The sequence below is a fragment of the Chiroxiphia lanceolata genome, chromosome 29 (assembly GCF_009829145.1).
Source record: "Chiroxiphia lanceolata isolate bChiLan1 chromosome 29, bChiLan1.pri, whole genome shotgun sequence".
Taxonomy (NCBI): Eukaryota; Metazoa; Chordata; class Aves; order Passeriformes; family Pipridae; genus Chiroxiphia; species Chiroxiphia lanceolata.
Window position 1 is genome coordinate 998,703 of NC_045665.1, and position 21,903 is coordinate 1,020,605.

Sequence of the window (21,903 nt, forward strand, 5' to 3'; positions counted from 1 at the left end):
AGCCCCTGTTCCGTCCAAGTCCCAGTTCCGGCCCCATCCTTGTCTGGTTCCCAATCACGCTCCCAGTCCCAGCCCCGCTCCCGTTCCCGCTCCCGATCCCGCTCCCGGTCCGTGCCTGGGCCCGGCTCAGCCCCTCCCGGCCGCCGCCATCTTGGAGCGAAGGGCGCGGTGTGATGACGTCACGGGCCGACCGCGTGGCGGGGTCAGGGCCGGGCCGCACCGGGTGAGGGGACAACAGCGGCCCCGGGGGGGAAACCGGGGGGGGGTTCCCTCGGGGAGCCGGGACGGCCGCGGGAAGCGCCGGTGACCTCCGGGCGGGGCGCGGGGTCCCGGTAGGACCCAGGAGAGCCTCTGGAGGTGATGAGGGGCGTGTTCTGGGATGGCCACAACCACATAGGGGCGTGGCCACAGCAAGAGCCGTTGCCGCGGCAACCGCGCGCGCCCCGCCTCCTCACGGGGGCTGCCCCGCCCCTTGTTATACGTCATGGGGGCAGCGCGCTGTGATTGGGCGCAAGGCCAGAAGCGGAGCGTGCTGGGCGGGGCGAGCGCACGTGTGTCCCCCAGTCACGTGTGTCCCGTCCCGGAGGTCACGTGCCCCCAAAATATCCCCCTCAAACACGACTGTCCCACCCCCGGGTCCCCAAAGGACCCCCCCGAACATCCCCCCTCCCCTCACATCGCACCGTTCCATAAATATCTTTAATTAATGGCACTGCCATAAATTACAGCTCTGGGGGGTGTGGGGCGCGGACAGGGGGGTCCCTTGGTCCTGCCAGGGGGTCTCCCAAATTAAGGGGGGATAAACACCCAAATTGAGGGGTGATCAATGAGCACCCAAACTGAGTGAGGATCCATGAACACCCAAATTGAGGGGTGACAGCTGTCCCCATGTCCTCTGTGTCCCTGTCCCCTGTTGATGCTCAGGTGCCATCAGCAACTGTTGCTTTATTCCCCTCAGCAGCACAAGCACCACTGGTGAAGGCAGCTGGTCCCTGTCCCCACTCCTGACCCTGTCCCCATTCCTGACCCTGTCCCCATCCCTGTCCCTGTCCCCATCCCTGTCCCTGTCCCGTTCCCTCAGGGTCTCTTCACGGTGCTCTCGATGAACGACTCCAGCACAAAGATGGTCTCGTCCACCTGGTTCTCGCTGGCATCGATCCTGGGGACAGACAGCGGTGGGCAGCCACCTGTCCCCCCTCCCCACCCCGTCCCCTCCCCATTCCCCAGCCCATCCTAGTCCCCATCACTGTCTCCATCCCTGACCCCTCTCTATCCCTCTCCCTGTCCCCTCCCCATTCCCCATCCCCATCCCTGTCCCCTCCCCGTTCCCTCCTTGTCCCCTCTCTTTCCCTTTCCCTGTCCCCATCCCCATCCCCATCCCCTCCCCGTCCCCTCCTGTCCCCTCACTTGTTGACGTTGCGTTTGAGGTTCTCCAGCTGCTGCCTCTCGGGCCCCGTCAGCATCTCCTCCACCTCCCTCAGCTGCTCCTCCTCGGCGCCCGTGGCCTGCATGGAGGCCAGGATGGCTTCCACCCGCTGGGACTTCTCCAGGAGCCTCCTGCCAGGGGACAGGGACACAGGGACGTGGTGCTGGAGGCTCCAGACCCCCCCTTGGACTCGGCGAGCCCCCGGTCCCGGCGCGGCGCTCACTTGTTCTCCCGCGTCTCGTGCTGCCGGCGCTCCATCAGGTTGGCGGCGCTCTGGGGGCAAACAGGGGTGTTGGGGGCACTGGGGGGGACACAGGGGCACTGCCACCTCTGGGACACCTGGACACTTGGACATCAGAGCAGGAGCTCTGGGGATACAGAGTCAGGTGAGCCCCCCAGCCCAGGGGTACTCACAAAAACCCGATGGGGGAACATGGGGACATGGGGATGTGTTGGGGGCACTGGGGAACCCCATGAGGGGACACAGGGACAGTGGCACTGCCACCCCTGTGGCACCAGGAAGGAGGGGACTGTGACCCCTGGACACTTGGACATTGGAAGAGGAGCTCTGGGGATACAGAGCCAGGTGAGCCCCCCAGCCCAGGGGTGTTGGGGGACACCAAGGGACCCCACACTCACAAAAACCCAATGAGGGGACACGGGGACGGTGGCACTGCCACCACCCCTGTGGCACCAGGAAGGAGGGGACTGTGACACCTGGACACTTGGATACTGGAGCAGGAGCTCTGGGGATACAGAGCCAGGTGAGCCCCCCAGCCCAGGTGAGTTGGGGGACACCAGGGAACCCCATGAGGGGACACGGGGACGGTGGCACTGCCACCCCTGTGGCACCGGGAAGGAGGGGGGCTGTGCCACCTGGATTCCCTGGGAATTCCCACATGGATAGGCTGGAATGGCCGATGTTCAGGTGCTGGGCACCCACCTTGTAGCAGCGGTGCAGCAGCATCCGGGCGGCGGCCGCCACGTTCACCGTGTACAGGTAGAAGGTGCGGGATGGAGCGTGGTCCGGAGTCTTGGGAATCTCCTGTGGGAAGGAGAGGGGCAGGGACCAAGCTAAGGGGGGTCCCCCTCCCCAGAGGTGTCCCTGGTGGGTTCCTCTTCCCTCCCCAGAGGTGTCCCTGGTGGGATCCCTCTCCCTCCCCAGAGGTGTCCTTGGTGGGTTCCCTCTCCCTCCCCAGAGGTGTCCCTGGTGGGATCCCTCTCCCTCCCCAGAGGTGTCCTTGGTGGGTTCCTCCCCAGAGGTGTCCCTGGTGGGTTCCTCTCCCTCCCCAGAGGTGTCCCTGATGGGTTCCTCTCCCCTCCCCAGAGGTGTCCCTGCTGGGATCCCTCTCCCTCTCCAGAGCTGTCCCTGCTGGGATCCCTCTCCCTCTCCAGAGGTGTCCCTGGTGGGTTCCTCTCCCTCCCCAGAGGTGTCCCTGGTGGGATCCCTCTCCCTCCCCAGAGGTGTCCCTGGTGGGTTCCTCTCCCCTCCCCAGAGGTGTCCCTGGTGGGTTCCTCTCCCCTCCCCAGAGGTGTCCTTGGTGGGTTCCTCTTCCCTCCCCAGAGGTGTCCCTGGTGGGTTCCTCTCCCCTCCCCAGAGGTGTCCCTGGTGGGATCCCTCTCCCTCCCCAGAGGTGTCCTTGGTGGGTTCCCTCTCCCTCCCCAGAGGTGTCCCTGGTGGGTTCCCTCTCCCTCCCCAGAGGTGTCCCTGGTGGGTTCCTCTCCAGAGGTGTCCCTGGTGGGTTCCTCTCCCTCCCCAGAGGTGTCCCTGGTGCCAGCTCCCAGTCAGGATGACCTGGAAGTGCCTGGGAACCCCCAGCCAAGCTATTCCATCCAGGAGAATCTCCCGGATCCCGGAGTTTCCCTCACCTGCAGGGACACCAGATTCTCCGAGAGCATCCTGTAGAGCATGTCCTTGGCCTCCTTGGCCGGGATCATGGCAAAATCCTCCACCTGCTTCTGCTCCAGGTGCTTCTTGCGCAGGAGCAGGCGGAAGATCCGGGCGCAGCGGGAGCCGAACCTGGGCGGGAAGAGCGGGATGAGGAGGGATCGTGGGAAGGGGCCCTGGAAAAGCCTGGGAGTGTCCCAGGTCCCATTGTCACCTCTCCTCCACGATGGACTCCAGCGTGGCCGTGGCCAGAGATGCCAGGGCCTTGTGCAGGTCTGCAGGGGAGGGGGGGGTGAGGTCAAGGAGAAAATTCCAGAGCTTGGGAATGTTTCAGGCCTGGGAACACCAGGTGTGTCCCCCCCCTCTCCAAAGGATACTGACGGTGTAGGTGCCCCCACCGCTGTCCCCAGACTTCCCCACGAATTCCAGCTGCAGGGAGAGACAACAGGGAAGAGGTCAGGACATCCCCAAAGAAGGAAAAAAACATGGTTGGGTTGTTTTCCTTAAAATCTGGAGTGGGAAGAAAAAAAACGGAGATTTTGGGAAAAGAAAAAATCTACGACTTCAACAAATAGTGACACTTTCAAAGGCTTTTAAATCCCTTTAATATCTTATAAAGATCTTCAGTGACTGTTAAATACCTTCGGGATCTGTTAAATAACTTTCAAATATCTTCAGTGACCAAAATTTTTGGTCTCTTCAATGGATTTTGAGTAATTTCAAAATATTTGGAGTCACTTCAGTGTTTTTAAAGTCACGTTGGCATCTTTGAATATCATCAATATGTTTAAATATCTCTCCAGTAACTTTTAAATATCTTTGGTGTCTTTTAAATACCTTTGTCATCTTTTAAGTATCTTCAATGTCTGTTAAATATCTTTGGTCCCTATTAAATACCTGTTTAAATAATATCTATTAAATAACCTCAGTATCTGTTCAGTATCTTTGATATCTGTTCAATGCCTTCAGGATTTGTTAAATAACTTCAGTATCTTTTAAACATCTTCAATATCTCCTAAATATCTTTAATATCTCTTAAATATCTTCAGTATCTCCTAAATATCTTTAATATCTTTTAAGTAACTTTAATATCTAATAAATAACCTCAATACCCATTTAATAACTTTTATATCTGTTCAATGCTTTCAGTATTTGTTAAATAACTTCAGTATCTGTTAAATATCTCCAGTATCTTTTAATTTTTTCAATATCTGATAAATAATCTCAATATCTGTTCAATATCTTTGATATCACTTCAATGCCTTCAGTATTTGTTAAATATCTCCAATATCTTTTAAATAACTCTAATATCTGATAAATAACTCCAATATCTGTGCAAAAACTTCAAAATTGGTCAGTATCTGTTAAAAACTGTTAACTCTCAGCAAAACTCCCTTTCCCCTTGGAGAGCAGAGTGAATTCCATGGAAGCATGGAATGCCAGAGGCTGGAAAAGCCCTGGAGAGCCCGGGGGGTGAACAGACAGAGGGAATTCCATGGAAGCATGGAATGCCAGAGGCTGGAAAAGCCCTGGAGAGCCCGGGGGGTGAACAGACAGAGGGAATTCCATGGAAGCATGGAATGCCAGAGGCTGGAAAAGCCCTGGAGAGTCTGGGGGTGAACAGACAGAGGGAATTCCATGGAAGCATGGAATGCCAGGGCTGGAAAAGCCCTGGAGAGCCCGGGGGTGAACAGACAGAGGGAATTCCATGGAATCATGGAATGCCAGGGCTGGAAAAGCCCTGGAGAGCCCGGGGGCACCCACCGGATCATCAGCCAGGAGCGCCAGGTACTGGTCCAGCACCTGCTTCCCGATGTTGTACCCAGCAGGAAGAGCCCGGAATATCTACATGGGAGAGAAAAAAGCAGGGAATGTCAGAGGCATTCCAAGGAATTCCCAGCACTCCAGGTGCTCCCAAGGACCCACCTCGTTGGAGGAGAGGGGCTGGGTGTGGGACGCGCCCGAGGCCGTGGTCACCTCGCTCATGCGCAGCATCGTCCGCACCACCTCGCTGCTGGTCTGCACGGGGGAAAACTGGGATTCAGGGCAGGGAAAAGCCTGGATCCGGAGCGGGAATGGGGGTGGGAGAGCCAGACCTGGTCCATGCGACTGCCCACGGCGCTGACCAGAGCCTGGTCACGGAAGTGCTGGTGGAAACGCTCCAGGTTCACCTGCCAGTAAATGCCATCGTCCGGAGGGGGCTGAGGGGGGAAAAGGGATAAAAATGAGGGAAAGGGGGTGGGAAAACTGAGGGAAAAGAGCCATGAAGTTGGTGGGAAGGAGGAAATGGAGGCAGAAAGCGGTGGGAAATGAAATAGAAATAAGGGAGAAGAGACGGGAAAATGAGGGAATGAGGCGGGAAAAAGGAGCGGTAAAAAGGGAGGGAAAGGAGGCACGAAGCTGAGGGAAATGGAACATAAAAATGAGGGAAAAGAGAGGAAAAATGAGGGAAATGAGGCACAAAAAAAGGAGGAAAAGGTGCCACAAAACTGAGGGAAATGAAACACAAAAATAAGGGAAAAGAGATGAAAAAATGAGGGAGATGAGGCAGGGAAAAGGAGCGGTAAAAAGGGAGGGAAAGGAGGCACGAAGCTGAGGGAAATGGAACATAAAAGTAAGGGAAAAGAGATGGAAAAATGAGGGAAATGAGGCACAAAAAAAGGAGGAAAAGGTGCCACAAAACTGAGGGAAATGAAACAGAAATAAGGGAAAAGAGAAAAAGGAGCCGCAAAACTGAGGGAAAAGGGGCAGAAAAAGTCTGAAGGAAAGGAGCCAAAAAAATGAGGGAAAGGGGCCACAAAACTGAGGGAAATGAAACACAAAAATAAGGGAAAAGAGATGAAAAAATGAGGGAGATGAGGCAGGGAAAAGGAGCGGTAAAAAGGGAGGGAAAGGAGGCACGAAGCTGAGGGAAATGGAACATAAAAGTAAGGGAAAAGAGATGGAAAAATGAGGGAAATGAGGCACAAAAAAAGGAGGAAAAGGTGCCACAAAACTGAGGGAAATGAAACAGAAATAAGGGAAAGAGAAAAAGGAGCCGCAAAACTGAGGGAAAAGGGGCAGAAAAAGTCTGAAGGAAAGGAGCCAAAAAAATGAGGGAAAGGGGCCACAAAACTGAGGGAAATGAAACACAAAAATAAGGGAAAAGAGATGGAAAAATAAGGGAAATGAGGAAAAAAGAGCAGGAAAAAAAGAGCAATCAAAAGTGAGGAAAAGGGGTCACAAAACTGAGGGAAAAGAGGGATGAAAAAATGTGGAAGAAGAGTCACAAAAAATTAGGAAAAGAAGCCACAAAAAATATGAAAGAGGAGCCCAAAAAAAGAGAAAAAGGAGCCACAAAACTGAGGGAAAAGGGGCAGAAAAAGTCTGAAAGAAAGGAGGCAAAAAAATGAGGAAAAGGGGCCACAAAACTGAGGAAGAGGAGCCAAGAAAAGTGAGGAAGAGGAGCCAAGGAAAGTGAGGAAGAGGAGCCAAGAAAAGTGAGGGAGACAAGAAAAGTGAGGAAGACAAGAAAACTGAGGAAGAGGAGGCAAGGAAACTGAGGAAGAGGAGGCAAGGAAACTGAGGAAGAGGAGGCAAGGAAACTGAGGAAGAGGAGCCAAGGAAACTGAGGAAGAGGAGCCAAGGAAACTGAGGAAGAGGAGCCAGAAAAGATGAGGAGGAAGCAGCAGAAAAATGAGGAAAAGGAACCACAAAAAATGAGGGCAGGGGCTCACAACCCCCCCTGGTTTCTCCAGTTCAGGAATATGCCCATCCCACCCTTCCCAGGCCCCGATTCCCAGCCCCAGAATTCCCGGTACCTCCGAGCTTCCTCCCTCCTGCTTCTGCCTCTTGGCCTTGCGCTGCCCGTCCTCTTCCTCGTCGCACGAGCGTCTCCGCTTCCCTTTCCCTGCAGACCCAAAAACCAGCATCTCCCACCTGGAATCGCGTATCCGAGCGCTTCCCGAGGCCCCCGAAATCCCGGGAATCCCCTCACCGGCGAGGCTGAGCCGCGGCACGACGTACATGTCCCTCTCGGCGATGGCCAGGGCGGGCGCGGGGGGCGGCGGCTCCGCGGCGTTCCGGGGGTTCTCCGGGACCATCGGGCACCTCCGGATGAAGTGGGTGTCTGCCAGGCGCACGAACGTGCCGGACACCTCGGCATAATCCATGGTTTTCCCATCTGGGAGGGAGAGGAGCCGTGGAGTGGGTGGAGCTGGGATAGTCCTGACGCCACGGCCACCACCACGACCGTCGACACCCCCCCAGACCCTCTGGGCCCACGTTCCCAAACCTGCTCCCAGATCCCTGTTTTTCTAAGGAGGAGCTTCCCACCTGCCACGGTCTCCATCAGCCTGTCCATGACCAGATCCAGTATGTTCCTGAGGCTCTGGAGGACATGGTGACACTGTGGCCACCACCATGACCTGGCCATGAACATCCCACAAATCCTCTGCTCCCACATTCCCAAACCTGTTCCCAGATCCCTGTTTTTCTAAGGAGGAGCTTCCCACCTGCCACGGTCTCCATCAGCCTGTCCACGACCAGATCCAGGATGTTCCTGAGGCTCTGGAGGACATGGTGACACTGTGGCCACCACCATGACCTGGCCATGAACATCCCACAAATCCTCTGCTCCCACATTCCCAAACCTGTTCCCAGATCCCTGTTTTTCTAAGGAGGAGCTTCCCACCTGCCACGGTCTCCATCAGCCTGTCCACGACCAGATCCAGGATGTTCCTGAGGCTCTGGAGGACATGGTGACACTGTGGCCACCACCACGACCATCACGGCCTGGCCGTGAACACCCCACGGAGCCTCTGCTCCCACATTCCCAAACCCGCTCCCAGATCCCATTTTTTTTAAAGGGAGAAGCTTTCCACTCTCCATAGTCTCCATCAGCTATATCTCCAAGGTCTCCATCAGCCAGATCCAGGATGTTCCTGAGCCTCTGGAGCACATGGCAACACCGTGGCCACCACCACAACCTTACCATGAACATCCCACAAATCCTCTGCTCCCACACTCCCAAACCTGCTCCCAGATCCCTGTTTTTCTAAGGAGGTGATTCCCACCCTCCATAGTCTCCATCAGCCAGATCCAGGATGTTCCTGAGGCTCTGGAGGACACGGTGACACCACCACGACCTGGCCATGAACACCCCACAAATCCTCTGCTCCCACATTCCTAAACCTGCTCCTAGATCTCTATTTTTCTAAGAAGGAGCTTCCCACCCTCCACAGTTTCCATCAGCTGGATCCAGGATGTTCCTGAAGCTCTGGAGGACAAGGTGACACCACCACAACCTGGTCACGAACACCCCATCTGGTCCCAAATTCCCAAAGCTGCTCCCAGATCCCATTTTTTTTAAAGGGAGAAGCTTTCCACTCTCCATAGTCTCCATCAGCTCTATCTCCATGGTCTCCATCAGCCAGATCCAGGATGTTCCTGAGCCTCTGGAGGACACAGTGACACCACCACGACCTGGCCACGAACACCCCACAAATCCTCTGCTGACACATTCCCAAACCTGCTCCTAGATCCCTATTTTTCTAAGGAGGAGCTTCCCACCCTCCATGGTCTCCATCAGCCTTTCCATGACCAGATCCAGGATGTTCCTGAGGCTCTGGAGGATGTGGTGACACCGTGGCCACCACCACAACCTGGCCACGAACACCCCACAAATCCTCTCCTCCCACATTCCCAAACCTGCTCCCAGATCCCTATTTTTCTAAGGAGGTGATTCCCACCCTCCATAGTCTCCATCAGCCAGATCCAGGATGTTCCTGAGCCTCTGGAGGACACGGTGACACCACCACAACCTGGCCACGAACACCCCCCAAATCCTCTGCTCCCACATTCCCAAACCCGCTCCCGTTCTTTTTTTTTTCCAGGGAGGACCTTCCCTCCCACCTTCCATGGTCTCGGTGAGGCGATCGGCCACCCTGGCCACGGCGCAGCTCATGGAGAGGTGGCCGTGGAGCAGCAGCTCCTCCACCAGCAGCTCCCCGGGGTCCCCGTAGAGCGTCTTGGCCGTGTAGATGTAGCGGGGGTAGCGCAGGATCCGCAGGATCCGCTCGCTCCGTGCCTCGTATTCCACGGACCCGCGGGGCTGCACCTCGTACCGCACCAGGTCGTGCTGGAGCAGGACACAAAGGGCCTTCTTCACCTGCGGGAGGGAGCGGGAAGGTTGGGATCCCACTTTTCCCCCCGCCCAGATCCCCGTTTTCCTCACGGAGAATCCGAATTTCCCCCCTCCTTCCTTTTCGGGGGAACACAAACCTCCCGCTCCGGGAAAATTCCCCCCTTCCTGATTTATTTCATTCGAAATGCCTTGTTCTTCTCCCCCCCATCTATCCCTGTCCCTGGATTCTTTTGATCTCTGCACAGCACCAGTTTCCCTCCTCCTTCCTCAAGTTTTCCAGGGACACACAAACCTCCCACTCCTGGTTTATCTCATTAAAAATTCCTGTCCTTCTCCACGTTTTCCCACCGGTTTATTCCCATCTTTCCTCCCTACAGAGCCTTAGAGTTTCTCTCCTCCTTTCCAAAGAAGTTTTCCAGGGAGATACAAACCTCCCACTCCAGAAAACCCTCTGAGTTACTGTTATTAAAAATTCCTCGTCCTTCTCCAGGTTTTCCCACCGGTTTCCCCCTCTGGCCCCCTCCCACCCCGTACCTGATCCGGGAGCAGCCCCGTGTCGCCCACCAGGAGCCGCAGCGGCCGCGGGCCCGTCCGGAGCAGGGAATTCCCGACTTTCTCCACGATCTCCCCGAAGTGCTCCTGGAGCAGCAGGGAGCAGAGCCGCAGCTCCGCCTGCGTCATCTCGGCGGCTCCCAGGAATCCCAGGAACGTGGTGGGGAAAGAACAGCTGGGGGGGGACAGAGAGGGGACAGATGTTGACCCCCCCCGGGGTTCTCTGTGTCCCCTCCTGGGGGGAATCAGCGGATCACTGGGATCCCGGCGCCCCTCCCGCCCCTCTTCAGGTGGGATCTCCCCTCCTTCCCCCCTCAGGGGTCCCGGGCCCTCCCTGCTCTCACCCCCAGACCTCGCCTAGGCCGCAACCGCCGCCATGGCAACGGCCACTTCCGCTTTCTCCTCCACTTCCGCTTCCCCCACTTCCGCCGCCGCCGCTGCCGCCGTCCCTCCTTGGGAGGCCCCACAGCAGGGGGCGCACTGCGCGCCGCTAACCCCGCGGGGCCGCTCTATCCTCCCACCCTCGCTCTTCGCGATGGGAGCGGAGCAGACGAGCTGAGCGGAAGCGCGGGGCCGCTCTGGGCCGCGCTCTGTGGCCCCCCCGGGAGGAGTGACGGCGGGCGAAGATGGCGGAGGCGGCGGCGGTGCCGCAGCACCGGTTCTTCTGCCACAGCTGCAAGGGCGAGGTCAGCCCCAAGCTGCCGGTGAGCCCCGGGCGGGAGGGGGACTCGGGGGAGCTCCGAGCTGCCGGTGAGCCCCGGTCCGGAGGGGTGGGAGGATCCGGCAGGCGGGGGTGACCCCCCAGTCCTTCCCTGAGGCCTCAGAGGAAGGGGTGACCCCCCCCTCCCCCAAATCTCTGCGGGAAGGGGCGACCCCCCCTCCCAAAGCCCGACCCTTCAGTGCCTCCAGCCCCCCCCAATCCCTTTAGGGACCCGTCAGCCAAGGGGGGACTCCTCATCCTGCCTCCTCCCCGTGCTGGCCCCCCCCAAACCTCCCGAACCTGCAGAGACGGGGCGACCCCAAAATCCCCCCATGGAACAGGATTGACGACCCCAAAATCCCCCCCCCCCCCGCCCCCCATCCCAGTTCTAATACTGGGATTTGGGATAATCCCATTCCCATCCCGCTCCCTGAGTGGTCCCCACATCCTGACAGGGTGGGAATTGCCAACCTGCTCCTAAATTTTCCCAGTTCCTATTCCCTGCGGCTGGGAAGGGAAGGTTTGGGAAGGGAAGGTCTGGGAAGGGAAGGGGAGTTTTTTGGGCAAGGAAAAGGCTGGGAACAAGAGAAAGGAAGGGAGTCTGGGAAGAGCCAAACGTTTGGATAGTCTGGAATGATGTGGGATGGTCAGAACTGGGATGGGATAACTCTGGATCGGGGTGGGGTGGTGGGAACTGAGGTGGGATGGTCTGGAATCGAGGTGGGATAGTTTGGAACGAGGTGCTTTGCTTAGGGAAAAACTGGGAAAGAGGGGCTGTTTGAGGTGTGGGGATGGTCCTGCGTGTTCCCAAGGAAAGAGAGATCCCGTGGGATAAGGATCCAGAGGTGAACAGGGGGTGAGGCTGGAAAAACAGAGCTGGAATCTCATGGAAGCAACAGAATCCGTGGATGAAGCCGGAGCTGCCGGGGTTGGGTTACTGGGAGGTGTCACCTGCGCTGGCTCCGGAATCTGATCCATCTGGGAATCCACAGGAAGGAGCTGGAGCAGCCAGGGTGGGGGCTGGGCTTTGCTTCCCACCTCCTCCAGAGCAGGATTTGGGCCTGGAGGCTCCCGGGATGCTGATGGGAAGAAGACAAGGAAGGGTTTGGATGGAGACCCCACAAAACTGAGAAAGGCAGACTTTGGGAATGCCTGGGGGGGGGTAAATGGCATCTGGGATTTCCTGGGAAAGCGTGGGGAAAGAAGAAAGGAATGTTCTGATCCAGCAGGGATCGGTTCTGAATGGAAAAGGGTGGGATTTGGGAACACTCCAGCTGTGGGATGGAATCCAGGGAAGGAAAGATCTGGGAGAGAGAATCCAGGAGGGAAGGTGAGGGGGGGGAACTTTTTGGTTTTTCCATGTTTTCCCCCAAATTCAAGGCAGTCCACAACTCTAGGAGAGAACTCTGGGAATGAGAGCAGGGAAAACTTTTCCCTTCTGAAGGAATTTTCTCCCAGTGACTCTTCAGCTCCCAAGCACCCAAATCCCTTGGGATTGGGATTGGGATCGGGTGGGATGAGCTTCTGGGCAGCCAGGATCAGGAATCTTCCTGGGAGGGGGCTGTTTTTCCCTGGAATCCCAAGTATTCCATGGCTAATCCCAACTCCTTGTCTTCCCAGGAATACACCTGCCCCCGCTGCGAGTCCGGCTTCATCGAGGAGGTCACTGATGATTCCAGGTACCGGAAAATCCAGGGATATCCCAGAGCTGGGCACGTGGACAGACAACAGGGAGATGAAGTGGGAAAAATGCCGTATTTTGGTCTTTTTTTTCCCCCCCTTTTTGCTCTTTTTTTGCACCTTTTGGTCTTTTTTTTTTACCCTTTTTCGTATTTTTTTTACCCTTTTTTTTGTTGTTTATTTATTTATTTATTTATTTATTTATATTTTTTTACCCTTTTTCATATTTTTTTTTACCCCTTTGGATTTTTTTTTTTTGGGTTAAAAATACCCTTTTTGATTTTTTTTTCATGTTTTTTCCTCCTTTTTAGTCTTTTTTTCCACCTCCTTTTTTTTTTTAACCCCTTTTGCTATTTCTTTTTGTAAAAAAAAAAAAAAAACAACATCCCTTTTGGGTCTTAATATTTTTTAACCCCTTTTGGGGTTTTTTTTGGTAAAACCCCTTTTTAATATTTTGGTTTTACCCATTTTGTGGAGTTTTTTTACCCTTTTTTTCTCTATTTCTCAACCTTTTTAATATTTTTAAAAAACCAATCTTTTTTCCTATTTTTGGACTTTTCTTTAACATTTTTTTGTATTTCTTGACCTTTTTTGTATTTCTTGACCTTTTTTGTATTTTTTAACCTTTTTTGTATTTTTTAACCTTTTTTGTATTTTTTAACCTTTTTTGTATTTTTTAACCTTTTTTGTATTTTTTAACCTTTTTTGTATTTTTTAATCTTTTTTGTATTTTTAAATTCTTTTTTGTATTTTTTAACCTTTTTTTATATTTTTAACCTTCTTTTGTATTTCTTAACCTTTTTTGTAGTTTTTTTAACTTTTTCTTGTATCTTTTTAACTTTATTTTTAAACTTTTTTGTATTTTTTAACCATTTTTTGTATTTCTTACCCTTTTTTTGTATTTTTTACCCTTTTTTGGTATTTTTTTTGTATTTTTTTATCCCTTCGGGGGGATTCCGGGAAACAAAACAGGGATTTGGGAAGGCTGGGGAGGATTCTGGGAGCACAGGAGGGATTTTTAGGAGCATGGGGGGGGATTTTTGGGAGCACAGGGGAATTTTGGGAATGGGCCCTGCCCTCACTCTCCTGCTTTTCCCAGTTTTTTCGATGGAAGTGCCCTGGATGGCAGCCCCTCCTCGCAGTTCGCAGAGGTGAGTTTTCCTGCTTTTTTCCCCCAAAATCCAGAGGGGTTCTTCCTGCTCCCAGGTTTTCTGGACTCCATCCATTATAAAATCCAAACTCACAGGAAATTCCCTCAATCCCAAGCCAGGAATGGGATCACCAAACAGCCAGAATTCCAATGCAGATCCCAATCTGTTCCCAATCCGGATTCTTCCTGTTTGCTTCCGTGCTGGGTCCCCTCTTCCTCTGGATCCCTTTGTCTCCTGATCCCGATTATTGCCTGGATATTGCTTCATATCCCAGAAATTCCCGAGTTCCAGCGGGATCCCGATCCTGCAGAGCTCCATGCTCCATAAATCAGCCTGGATTTTGGGATGGATAATGCCTGGAAGTGGCCTCCATCCCCTCAGAGCAGCGGGACAACACGGAATGTTCATTCCTTGGCTTTTATTCCTTAATCCAAAAGGATTTGTGGGAGAGGGTCACCCTGGGGAGGGGAGGCTCTGGCTCTGAATTCCTGGGGGTTTTCCTGCACCCTCTGGAGTGGAGATCCATGGATCTTCCCCCTGTATCACCCTTGGAGAGGCTCTGGGCTGGGAATTGGAGAAATCAGGGAACAGATGGGATGAGGCACCACAGGATCCATCACAGGGGCAGGGAATGGCTTTATCCACAGGGACAGATCCCACAGGATCTGGTGAATGGGCAGGGAATGGCTTTATCCACAGGGACAGATCCCACAGGATCCATCACAGGGGCAGGGAATGGCTTTATCCACAGGGACAGATCCCACAGGATTCATCCCAGGGGCTGGGAATGGCTTTATCCACAGGGACAGATCCCAGAGGATCCATCACAGGGGCTGGGAATGGCTTTATCCACAGGGACAGATCCCACAGGATCCGGTGCAGGGGCAGGGAATGGCTCAGGGACAGATCCCACAAAACAGCGGGATGGGGGCAGACACAGGGATAGGGGATCCTTCCAAATCCACATCCATGTCCTTCCCTGGGGCTGTGAGACCCCCGGGGGGATCCCACGGATAATCCCTCCTCAAATTCCAGCCCTTGGAGAGAGGGAGAGACCAACGCCACAACCTCTGGATTTCTTGGGATAACGGGCATTCCGGGGGGTTGTCGCAGTGGCTCCACATCCCGTCGGGCCACAATTGAGCCTTTTTCCCGGGCTTTCATTCCCGGAATCCGTGGCACCCGCGGGAACATCACTCCGGCGCCGTGGACCGCGTTCCCGCCGGGATGAGCGCCGGAGCAGGGGGGAATCTCCCCTTTCTCTCCCTCCCTTCCTCCGCAGCTTTGGGACCACTTGGACCACACGATGTTCTTCCCGGATTTCCGACCGTTCCTGAGCGGCTCCCTGGATTCCGAGGGCCGGGATCCGGATCGGGGCTCCCCGGGGGAGCTGTGGGGGCCCGGCCGCCCCCCCCGGCTGCCCCCGAGCCGCAGGTTCCGATCCCGAGGCAGCTCCCGCCCGGATCGCTCGCCCGCCATCGAGGGGTGAGTGGGAACTCCCGGGAAAAACGGGATTTGGGAAGAAACCCGGGGGGAAAAACGAGGGATCCCAGCACTTCCCCTCAGCACAATCCCGAGTGGCTTTCCCTGGCTCGCTGCCGGGGCATTCCCGGTGTTCCCATGAGCCCGGATTCCTTCGGAGCTGTCCCTCCCTTTCGGGGCTTTATCCCGGGAATTCCCGGCCGTGAGCCCCTGTATCCATGGGAACAGGATTCCCTGTGTTGCTGCCTGTTCCTGCTGCCACCAGTTACTGATGGATTTATTTATTTCACTTGTTCTCCCAATGCTTTTCCCGGGTTTTCCCTGTCCCAGTGCCAACCCTTCCATTGGAACTCGAGGCATTCCCAGTTCTCCCACCCTGGGATGAATTAATTAATAAATTTATTTATTTATTTATTTATTTCACTTGTTCTTCCAATGCTTTTCCCGGGTTTTCCCTGTCCCAGTGCCAACCCTTCCGCTGGAACTCGAGGCATTCCCAGTTCTCCCACCCTGGGATGAATTAATTAATAAATTTATTTATTTATTTATTTATTTCACTTGTTCTTCCAATGCTTTTCCCGGGTTTTCCCTGTCCTGGTGCCAACTCTTCCATCAGAACTCGAGGCATTCCCAGTTCTCCCACCCTGGGATGAATTAATTAATTAATTTATTTATTTATTTAACTTGTCCTTCCCATGTTTTTCCCTGATTTTCCCTGTCCCAGTGCCAACCCTTCCATTGGAACTCGAGGCATTCCCAGTTCTCCCACCCTGGGATGAACTCACTTCCCTAAGTCCTTCCTGCTGTCTCTCAGTTTTATCCAGGGATTTTCCCACTCCCAAGCCCTGCAGCCACGCATCCATGGGGCAGGAATTCCCGTTTTTCCCTTGCTCCCACCCTTTATTTTTTCACTCACTTTTCCCATCTTTCCCCCTCCCATTCCTCCTTTTTTTTTCCCCAGGATAATCCAGCAGATCTTCGCGGGGTTTTTCGCCAACTCGGCCGTCCCTGGCTCCCAACATCCCTTTTCCTGGTGAGTAAAAAAACCCAAAAAAAAACCCTGGGATGAGCCCCCGGAGGCAGGTTTGGGATGGGAAGGAATTCCTGGGCTCTCCCGCCGGCAGGAGCGGGATGCTGCACTCCAACCCCGGGGATTACGCGTGGGGACAGAGCGGCCTCGACGCCATCGTCACCCAGGTGAGGGGCACCCGTGCCAGCTTTGGGGGGGATCCAGGGCCACGGGAATTCCTGAGCCTGGAATTCCTGCTCCTCTGCAGCTCCTGGGGCAGCTGGAAAACACGGGACCGCCGCCGGCGGACAAGGAGAAGATCTCGTCGCTCCCGACGGTGCCGGTGACGCAGGAACAAGTGGGTGGGTGACTCCGGGTCCGGGGGCACCTGGAGCCTGGTGTTTGACATCCCTTTGTTCCCTTCCCAAACCTTCCCAAACCAAACCTTCCCAAACCAAACCTTCCTTCCCTTCCCTTCCCTTCCCTTCCCTTCCCTTCCCTTCCCTTCCCTTCCCTTCCCTTCCCTTCCCTTCCCTTCCCTTCCCTTCCCTTCCCTTCCCTTCCCAAACCTTCCCTTCCCTTCCCTTCCCAAACCTTCCCTTCCCTTCCCTTCCCTTCCCTTCCCTTCCCTTCCCTTCCCTTCCCTTCCCTTCCCTTCCCAAACCTTCCCTTCCCAAACCTTCCCTTCCCTTCCCTTCCCTTCCCAAACCTTCCCTTCCCAAACCTTCCCTTCCCAAACCTTCCCTTCCCTTCCCTTCCCTTCCCAAACCTTCCCAAACCTTCCCAAACCTTCCCAAACCTTCCCAAACCTTCCCAAACCTTCCCAAACCTTCCCAAACCTTCCCAAACCTTCCCAAACCTTCCCTTCCCAAACCTTCCCTTCCCAAACCTTCCCTTCCCAAACCTTCCCTTCCCAAACCTTCCCAAACCTTCCCAAACCTTCCCAAACCTTCCCAAACCTTCCCAAACCTTCCCAAACCTTCCCTTCCCAAACCTTCCCAAACCTTCCCAAACCTTCCCTTCCCAAACCTTCCCAAACCTTCCCAAACCTTCCCTTCCCAAACCTTCCCTTCCCAAACCTTCCCAAACCTTCCCAAACCTTCCCAAACTTTCCCAAGAGATCCCATTTTTCCCCCCCCTAATCCCAGAATGCCAGTGCATTCCCGGAAGCTTTGGAGTGTATTTTTCCCCCCCATTGGAATCCGTATGGGAATTCTCAGCTTCCCACCCAGGAGCTGGAGGGAGATAAAAATGGCATTTGGGACAAATTTGGGAGGGAGAAGGAAAAAGGGAGCAGACAGTGCCTTGGGATCAGCTCCCTGCTTTCCCTGGGATGTTTAGGGATGATCCTGGAGATTCCTGGGTTTTCCTGCCCCCCAGGGATGGTTTTTTCCCACCCCCAAATCCCTGTTTGTGCTCTCAGCTCCTCCCTTCTTCCCTTTCAAACCAGCTCCCGGCGTATTCCAGCCTGGCAGTGTCATGGAATGCTCTGCCAGCAGGGAGCTGGGGGTGTCATGCAATTAAAAATCTCGGGAATTTTTTTCCCTCCCCCTCCCAGCCGCCCCCTTCCTGGAATCCGATCCCTCCATTATGGTTAAACCCGGCAATTCCAGGCGGGATATTTTTATCCCATGGTTTTACACACCCCTGTGTCCTGCCCTTCTCCGGGAAGCCGAGGAGCAGCTGGAACTCCACTGAGCCTGCAGAGCACAGGCAGGCTGGGAATCCTGGAATCCTGGACTATCCAAGTTGGAAGGGACCCCCCGGGATCACCGAGGGGAAATCCCAGAGCTCCTGTTCCCAGCAGGAATTCTTTGATCCCTGGATGTTCCATCCCCAGTAGATCCCACACAAATAACTCAAAAAGTCCCAGGGCTCCTGTTCCCAGCAGGAATTCTTCGATCCCGGGATATTCCATCCCCAGTAGATCCCACACAAATAACTCAAAAAGTCCCAGGGCTCCTGTTCCCAGCAGGAATTCTTCAATCCCTGGATGCCCCATCCCCAGTAGATCCCACACAAACGACTTGAAAATCCTGGAGCTGCTGTTCCAGGCAGGAATTCTTTGATCCCTGGATATTCCATCCCCGGTAGATCATATATAAATGTCTTGGAAATCCTGGAGCTCCTTTTCCCAACAGGAATTCTTTGATCCCTGGATATTTCATCCTCAGTAGATCCCACACAAACAACTCAAAAATCCCAGAGCTCCTGTTTCCAGCAGGAATTCCTTGATCCCTGGATGCCCCATCCCCAGGGGATTTTATGTGGGTGGATGGATCCCAGCTTCTAAAGCCTGGAGCTCCTGTTCCCAGCAGGAATTCTTCAATCCCTGGATGCCCCATCCCCAGTAGATCCCACACAGATGGCTTGGAAATCCTAGAGCTCCTGTTCCCAGCAGGAATTCTTCAATCCCTGGATATTCCCTCCCCAGTAGATCATACATAAATGTCTTGCAAATCCTAGAGCTCCTGTTCCCAGCAGGAATTCTTTGATCCCTGGATATTCCCTCCCCAGTTGATCATATATAAATGTCTTGCAAATCCTAGAGCTCCTGTTCCCAGCAGGAATTCTTCAATCCCTGGATATTCCCTCCCCAGTTGATCATATATAAATGTCTTGCAAATCCTAGAGCTCCTGTTCCCAGCAGGAATTCTTTGATCCCTGGATGTCCTATCCCCAGTAGATCCCACACAAACGACTCAAAAATCCCAGAGCTGCTGTTCCCAGTGGCATTCCTTTGATCCCTGGATATTCCATCCCCAATAGATCCCACACAAACAACTCAAAAATCCCGGAGTTCCTGTTCCCAGTGGCATTCCTTTGATCCCTGGATATTCCATCCCCAGTAGATCCCACACAAACGACTCAAAAATCCCGGAGTTCCTGTTCCCAGCAGGAATTCTTTGATCCTTGGATATTCCATCCCCAGTAGATCCCACACAAACGACTCAAAAATCCCGGAGCTCCTGTTCCCGGTGCCATTCCTTTGATCCCTGCCCACCCCGTTCCCAGCAGCCCCTCCCTGACCACTTCCCAAATCCCAAAGCGCCCTCATTCCCGCCTCCCTGAGCCGCCATTCCCTGTTTCCCTGCAGACACGGGGCTGGAATGCCCGGTGTGCAAGGAGGACTATTCCGTGGCGGAGCAGGTCCGGCAGCTCCCCTGCAACCACGTCTTCCACAGCAGCTGCATCGTGCCCTGGCTGGAGCTGGTGAGATCCCAAAAAAACCCGGGATATTCCCCTCGGGATAGCAGCTCTGTGGACAAGGGATCAGAGCCAGCAGGGTTTGGGAAGGGCAGGGCCTGTGGGACCAACCTGAGCTCCTTCCTTTAAGGATCAGGGGATGAGGGGAAGGGGTGGATGTGTCCATCTGGAATTCAGCACAGCCTGGGACAATGTTTCCCATGGGATATTCCTGGAAAAGGCTTGGATAGGGGCAGTCTGGGGGGGTAGGAACTGGCTGGAAGGGGCCTGGAGAGTGGTGGGAATCCCAGATCTTTGATCCCTGGATGCCCCGTCCCCAGGAGATCCTACACAAATGACTCAAAAATCCCAGAGCTCCTGTTCCCAGCAGGAATTCTTTAATTCCCGGATATTCCATCCCTGGTAGATGATATATAAATGTCTTGCAAATCCCAGAGCTCCTGGGATTTCCTCCTAGTGGTGGGAATGGAGCTGCATCCCATTGGGATCTGATCCGGGCCTCTATGATTCCATGATTCTGTGATTCCATGATTCTATAATTCTATGATTTTATGATTCTGTAATTCCATGGTTCTATAATTATGTGATTCCATGTTTCTATAATTCTGTAATTCCATGGTTCTATAATTCTGTGATTCCATGATTCTATAATTCCATGATTCTGTGATTCCATGATTCTATAATTCTATAATTCTATGATTCTATAATTCTATGATTCCATGGTTCTATAATTCCATGATTCTATGATTCCATAACTCTGTGGTTCCATGATTCTATAATTCTATTCCATGATTTTATAATCTCATGATTCCATGAGTCTGTGATTCCATAACTCTATGATTCCATAACTCTATGATTCCATGATTCTATAATTCTCTTCCATGATTTTATAATCTCATGATTCTCTGATTCTGTAATTCCATAATTCCATGATTCCATGACTCCATGATTCCATGACTCCATGATTTTATGATTCCATGATTCCATGACTCCATGATTTTATGATTCCGCGATTCTCTAATTCTACGATCCATGATTCCGCGATCCCCTGATTCTATGATTCTTTGACTCCATGATTCTCTTAATTCCACGATTCTCTAATTCCATGATTCTGTGATTCCATGATTCCCTGCAGCACGACACGTGTCCCGTCTGCAGGAAGAGCCTCAAGGGGGAAGATTCCACCCGGCAGACGCCGAATCCCGACGCTTCCTCCAGCCCCCTGCAGGAGCGATGGACTTTCTGACCCTTCCCTGGAACATTCCAGAGGCTCCCGGAGGCCGGAGCAGCCCCCGTTCCGGGCGTGCATCGAGAATTCCAACAAACCCCCCCTCCAAGCAGCGGGAATTTGGGGGGCCCACCCCCCCCCCCCCCCGGGATCGCGGCACCGAGCGCTCTCCTCCCGGGAATTTCTCCTTGGAACCGCCTCGTTCCTCCCAAACTGGGAATTCTGGGCAGTGAGTTGATTTGAGTTTGATGGAAAGGGGTGGTTTTATTTCCAGTGGGGGGCTTCCGAGTCCCTCCCGGCCTCCTCTGGAAAAGGGATTTTGGGGGGGATCTCCCCTTGCGCTCCGGGAAGCTGGAATTGTCTGGGATTGCCTGGAATTGTGGGGCGGGAGGGATTTTATTGCCCCATTTTGGGTGGAATCCTCGGGGTCCGTAAAATCAGGGGGCAGCTGGAGGCAGGAGGGGTCTGGAGCCCTTCCCGAAGGGGGGATTGGACCCTCAGGAGTCTGGGAATGCTCTGGGATCAGGAATGCTCCGAGCAGGATTTTGGCAGCTCCAGGATCCTGGACTTTTTTCTTTTTTTTTTTTTGGTTTTTTTTTTTTTGGAGGGGGGGGTTGTTTTGGGGGTTTTCCAACCCTTTTCCACGTGCCTGTGGCCCCAGGTGTGTCCAAACCTCACCCCCCCCCTCGCCATTCCAGACAGGAATTATGGACCACGTTGCTCATCCCTTGGGAATTCCCCCCCCACCTTCCCCAGTAACTTAAGGAAAATCTTTATTTTTGCCGATTCTTTGGTTGTTTTGAGGGGTTTTTTTCCCCTCGTTTCTGTGAAGTTTCATTCAGGTCTTAATCCTTGGAATTATCCTTGGACTCCTGGGATCCACTGACCCTCCCCCTCCTGGAGGGGGGTGGGACATTCCCAAACCTCTTGGGGTTGGTGGCTCCGTGTCCACATGGATTGAATTCCCCGTTTTCTTTGCTCTTCCGTCCAATAAAGGCCTTTCTCAAGGAATTCCCGTTCCCAAGGGATCCCTGGGGCTGGGAAAGGGGGAGTAGGAGCTGGGAAAAGGGGAGTGGGAGCGTGGGAAAGGCTTTTTGGGGAAGGAAACCCCTGATTTGGGGGATGATCCTGCAGGATTTGGGAATGGTGTCCCTGTCCTCCCCTCCCTGCTCCACCAGGAGCTGTTCCTGGGGCAGGAGCTGGGACAGGGCTGTGGATCCACAGGGATTGGGAAAATGCAGACAGATCCTGGTTTTATCCTGGTGCTTTTCCCTGTTATCCAGCATGTCCAGCTCTCCTGATGGGAATTTTGGGGGGGGTAAGGAGGGGTCACATCCCTTCCCTTCCTGCTCCCACTTCCTCCCTCTCCCACATCGTGCCAGAAATCAGGAATTCCTTCCCCGTGGAGCTGGATTTAATCCGGATTTTGGGCTTTAAATCCGAGGCTGGCGTGGGC

General features: G+C 54.0%; 2 protein-coding genes across 6 annotated transcripts in view; one reads left to right on the forward strand and one right to left on the reverse strand.

Annotated features, from left to right (window-relative positions):
- Window positions 1-685: 685 nt before the first annotated feature.
- On the reverse strand, window positions 686-10,443 carry LOC116799833 (DNA-directed RNA polymerase III subunit RPC3-like). 3 transcript variants are annotated; one of them, XM_032713230.1, is made up of 16 exons: window positions 10,335-10,443; window positions 9,973-10,165; window positions 9,086-9,462; window positions 8,865-8,917; window positions 7,291-7,476; window positions 7,115-7,203; window positions 5,411-5,515; window positions 5,241-5,333; window positions 5,079-5,159; window positions 3,692-3,743; window positions 3,529-3,589; window positions 3,296-3,446; window positions 2,370-2,471; window positions 1,650-1,699; window positions 1,408-1,557; window positions 686-1,159 (listed from the first exon to the last, which is right to left on the reverse strand). In XM_032713230.1, exons 2-16 carry the CDS (start codon window positions 10,117-10,119, stop codon window positions 1,078-1,080), a joined length of 1,779 nt encoding a protein of 592 aa, XP_032569121.1. In that variant the 5' UTR covers window positions 10,120-10,165; window positions 10,335-10,443; the 3' UTR covers window positions 686-1,077. The 3 variants fall into 3 exon arrangements, with proteins under 3 accessions (XP_032569121.1, XP_032569122.1, XP_032569124.1); XM_032713231.1 differs by lacking the exon at window positions 8,865-8,917 and having other exon boundaries at window positions 9,207-9,462; window positions 10,335-10,442; XM_032713233.1 differs by lacking the exon at window positions 8,865-8,917 and having other exon boundaries at window positions 9,207-9,462; window positions 10,343-10,415.
- Window positions 10,444-10,590: 147 nt separating this feature from the next.
- LOC116799863 (E3 ubiquitin-protein ligase RNF115-like) overlaps window positions 10,591-21,903 on the forward strand; it is a 94,466-nt gene continuing 83,153 nt past the window's right edge. The window contains exons 1-9 of one of the 3 annotated variants that reach the window (XM_032713319.1): window positions 10,591-10,694; window positions 12,311-12,369; window positions 13,470-13,521; window positions 14,804-15,006; window positions 15,965-16,036; window positions 16,128-16,200; window positions 16,281-16,374; window positions 19,110-19,225; window positions 20,355-20,498. In XM_032713319.1, coding sequence (XP_032569210.1) covers window positions 10,617-10,694; window positions 12,311-12,369; window positions 13,470-13,521; window positions 14,804-15,006; window positions 15,965-16,036; window positions 16,128-16,200; window positions 16,281-16,374; window positions 19,110-19,225; window positions 20,355-20,465 — 858 coding nt within the window. In that variant the 5' untranslated portion in view covers window positions 10,591-10,616 and the 3' untranslated portion in view covers window positions 20,466-20,498. Of the gene's footprint in view, window positions 10,695-12,310; window positions 12,370-13,469; window positions 13,522-14,803; window positions 15,007-15,964; window positions 16,037-16,127; window positions 16,201-16,280; window positions 16,375-19,109; window positions 19,226-20,354; window positions 21,459-21,903 lie in introns of those variants that run through there. The other 2 variants (XM_032713318.1, XM_032713320.1) reach the window with 2 other exon arrangements.

What these genes read in the sequence shown, in the direction of transcription:
- LOC116799833 (XM_032713230.1), bottom strand. Translation starts at nt 10,119, where the DNA reads ATGACGCAGGCGGAGCTGCGGCTCTGCTCCCTGCTGCTCCAGGAGCAC. An exon ending in TGTCACCGTGTCCTCCAGAG is followed by an intron (nt 8,918 to 9,085) that starts GCTCAGGAACAT and finishes CATCCTCCAGAG; the next exon opens with CCTCAGGAACATCCTGGATC. An exon ending in CACGAGACGCGGGAGAACAA is followed by an intron (nt 1,558 to 1,649) that starts GTGAGCGCCGCG and finishes GTCCCCTGGCAG; the next exon opens with GAGGCTCCTGGAGAAGTCCC.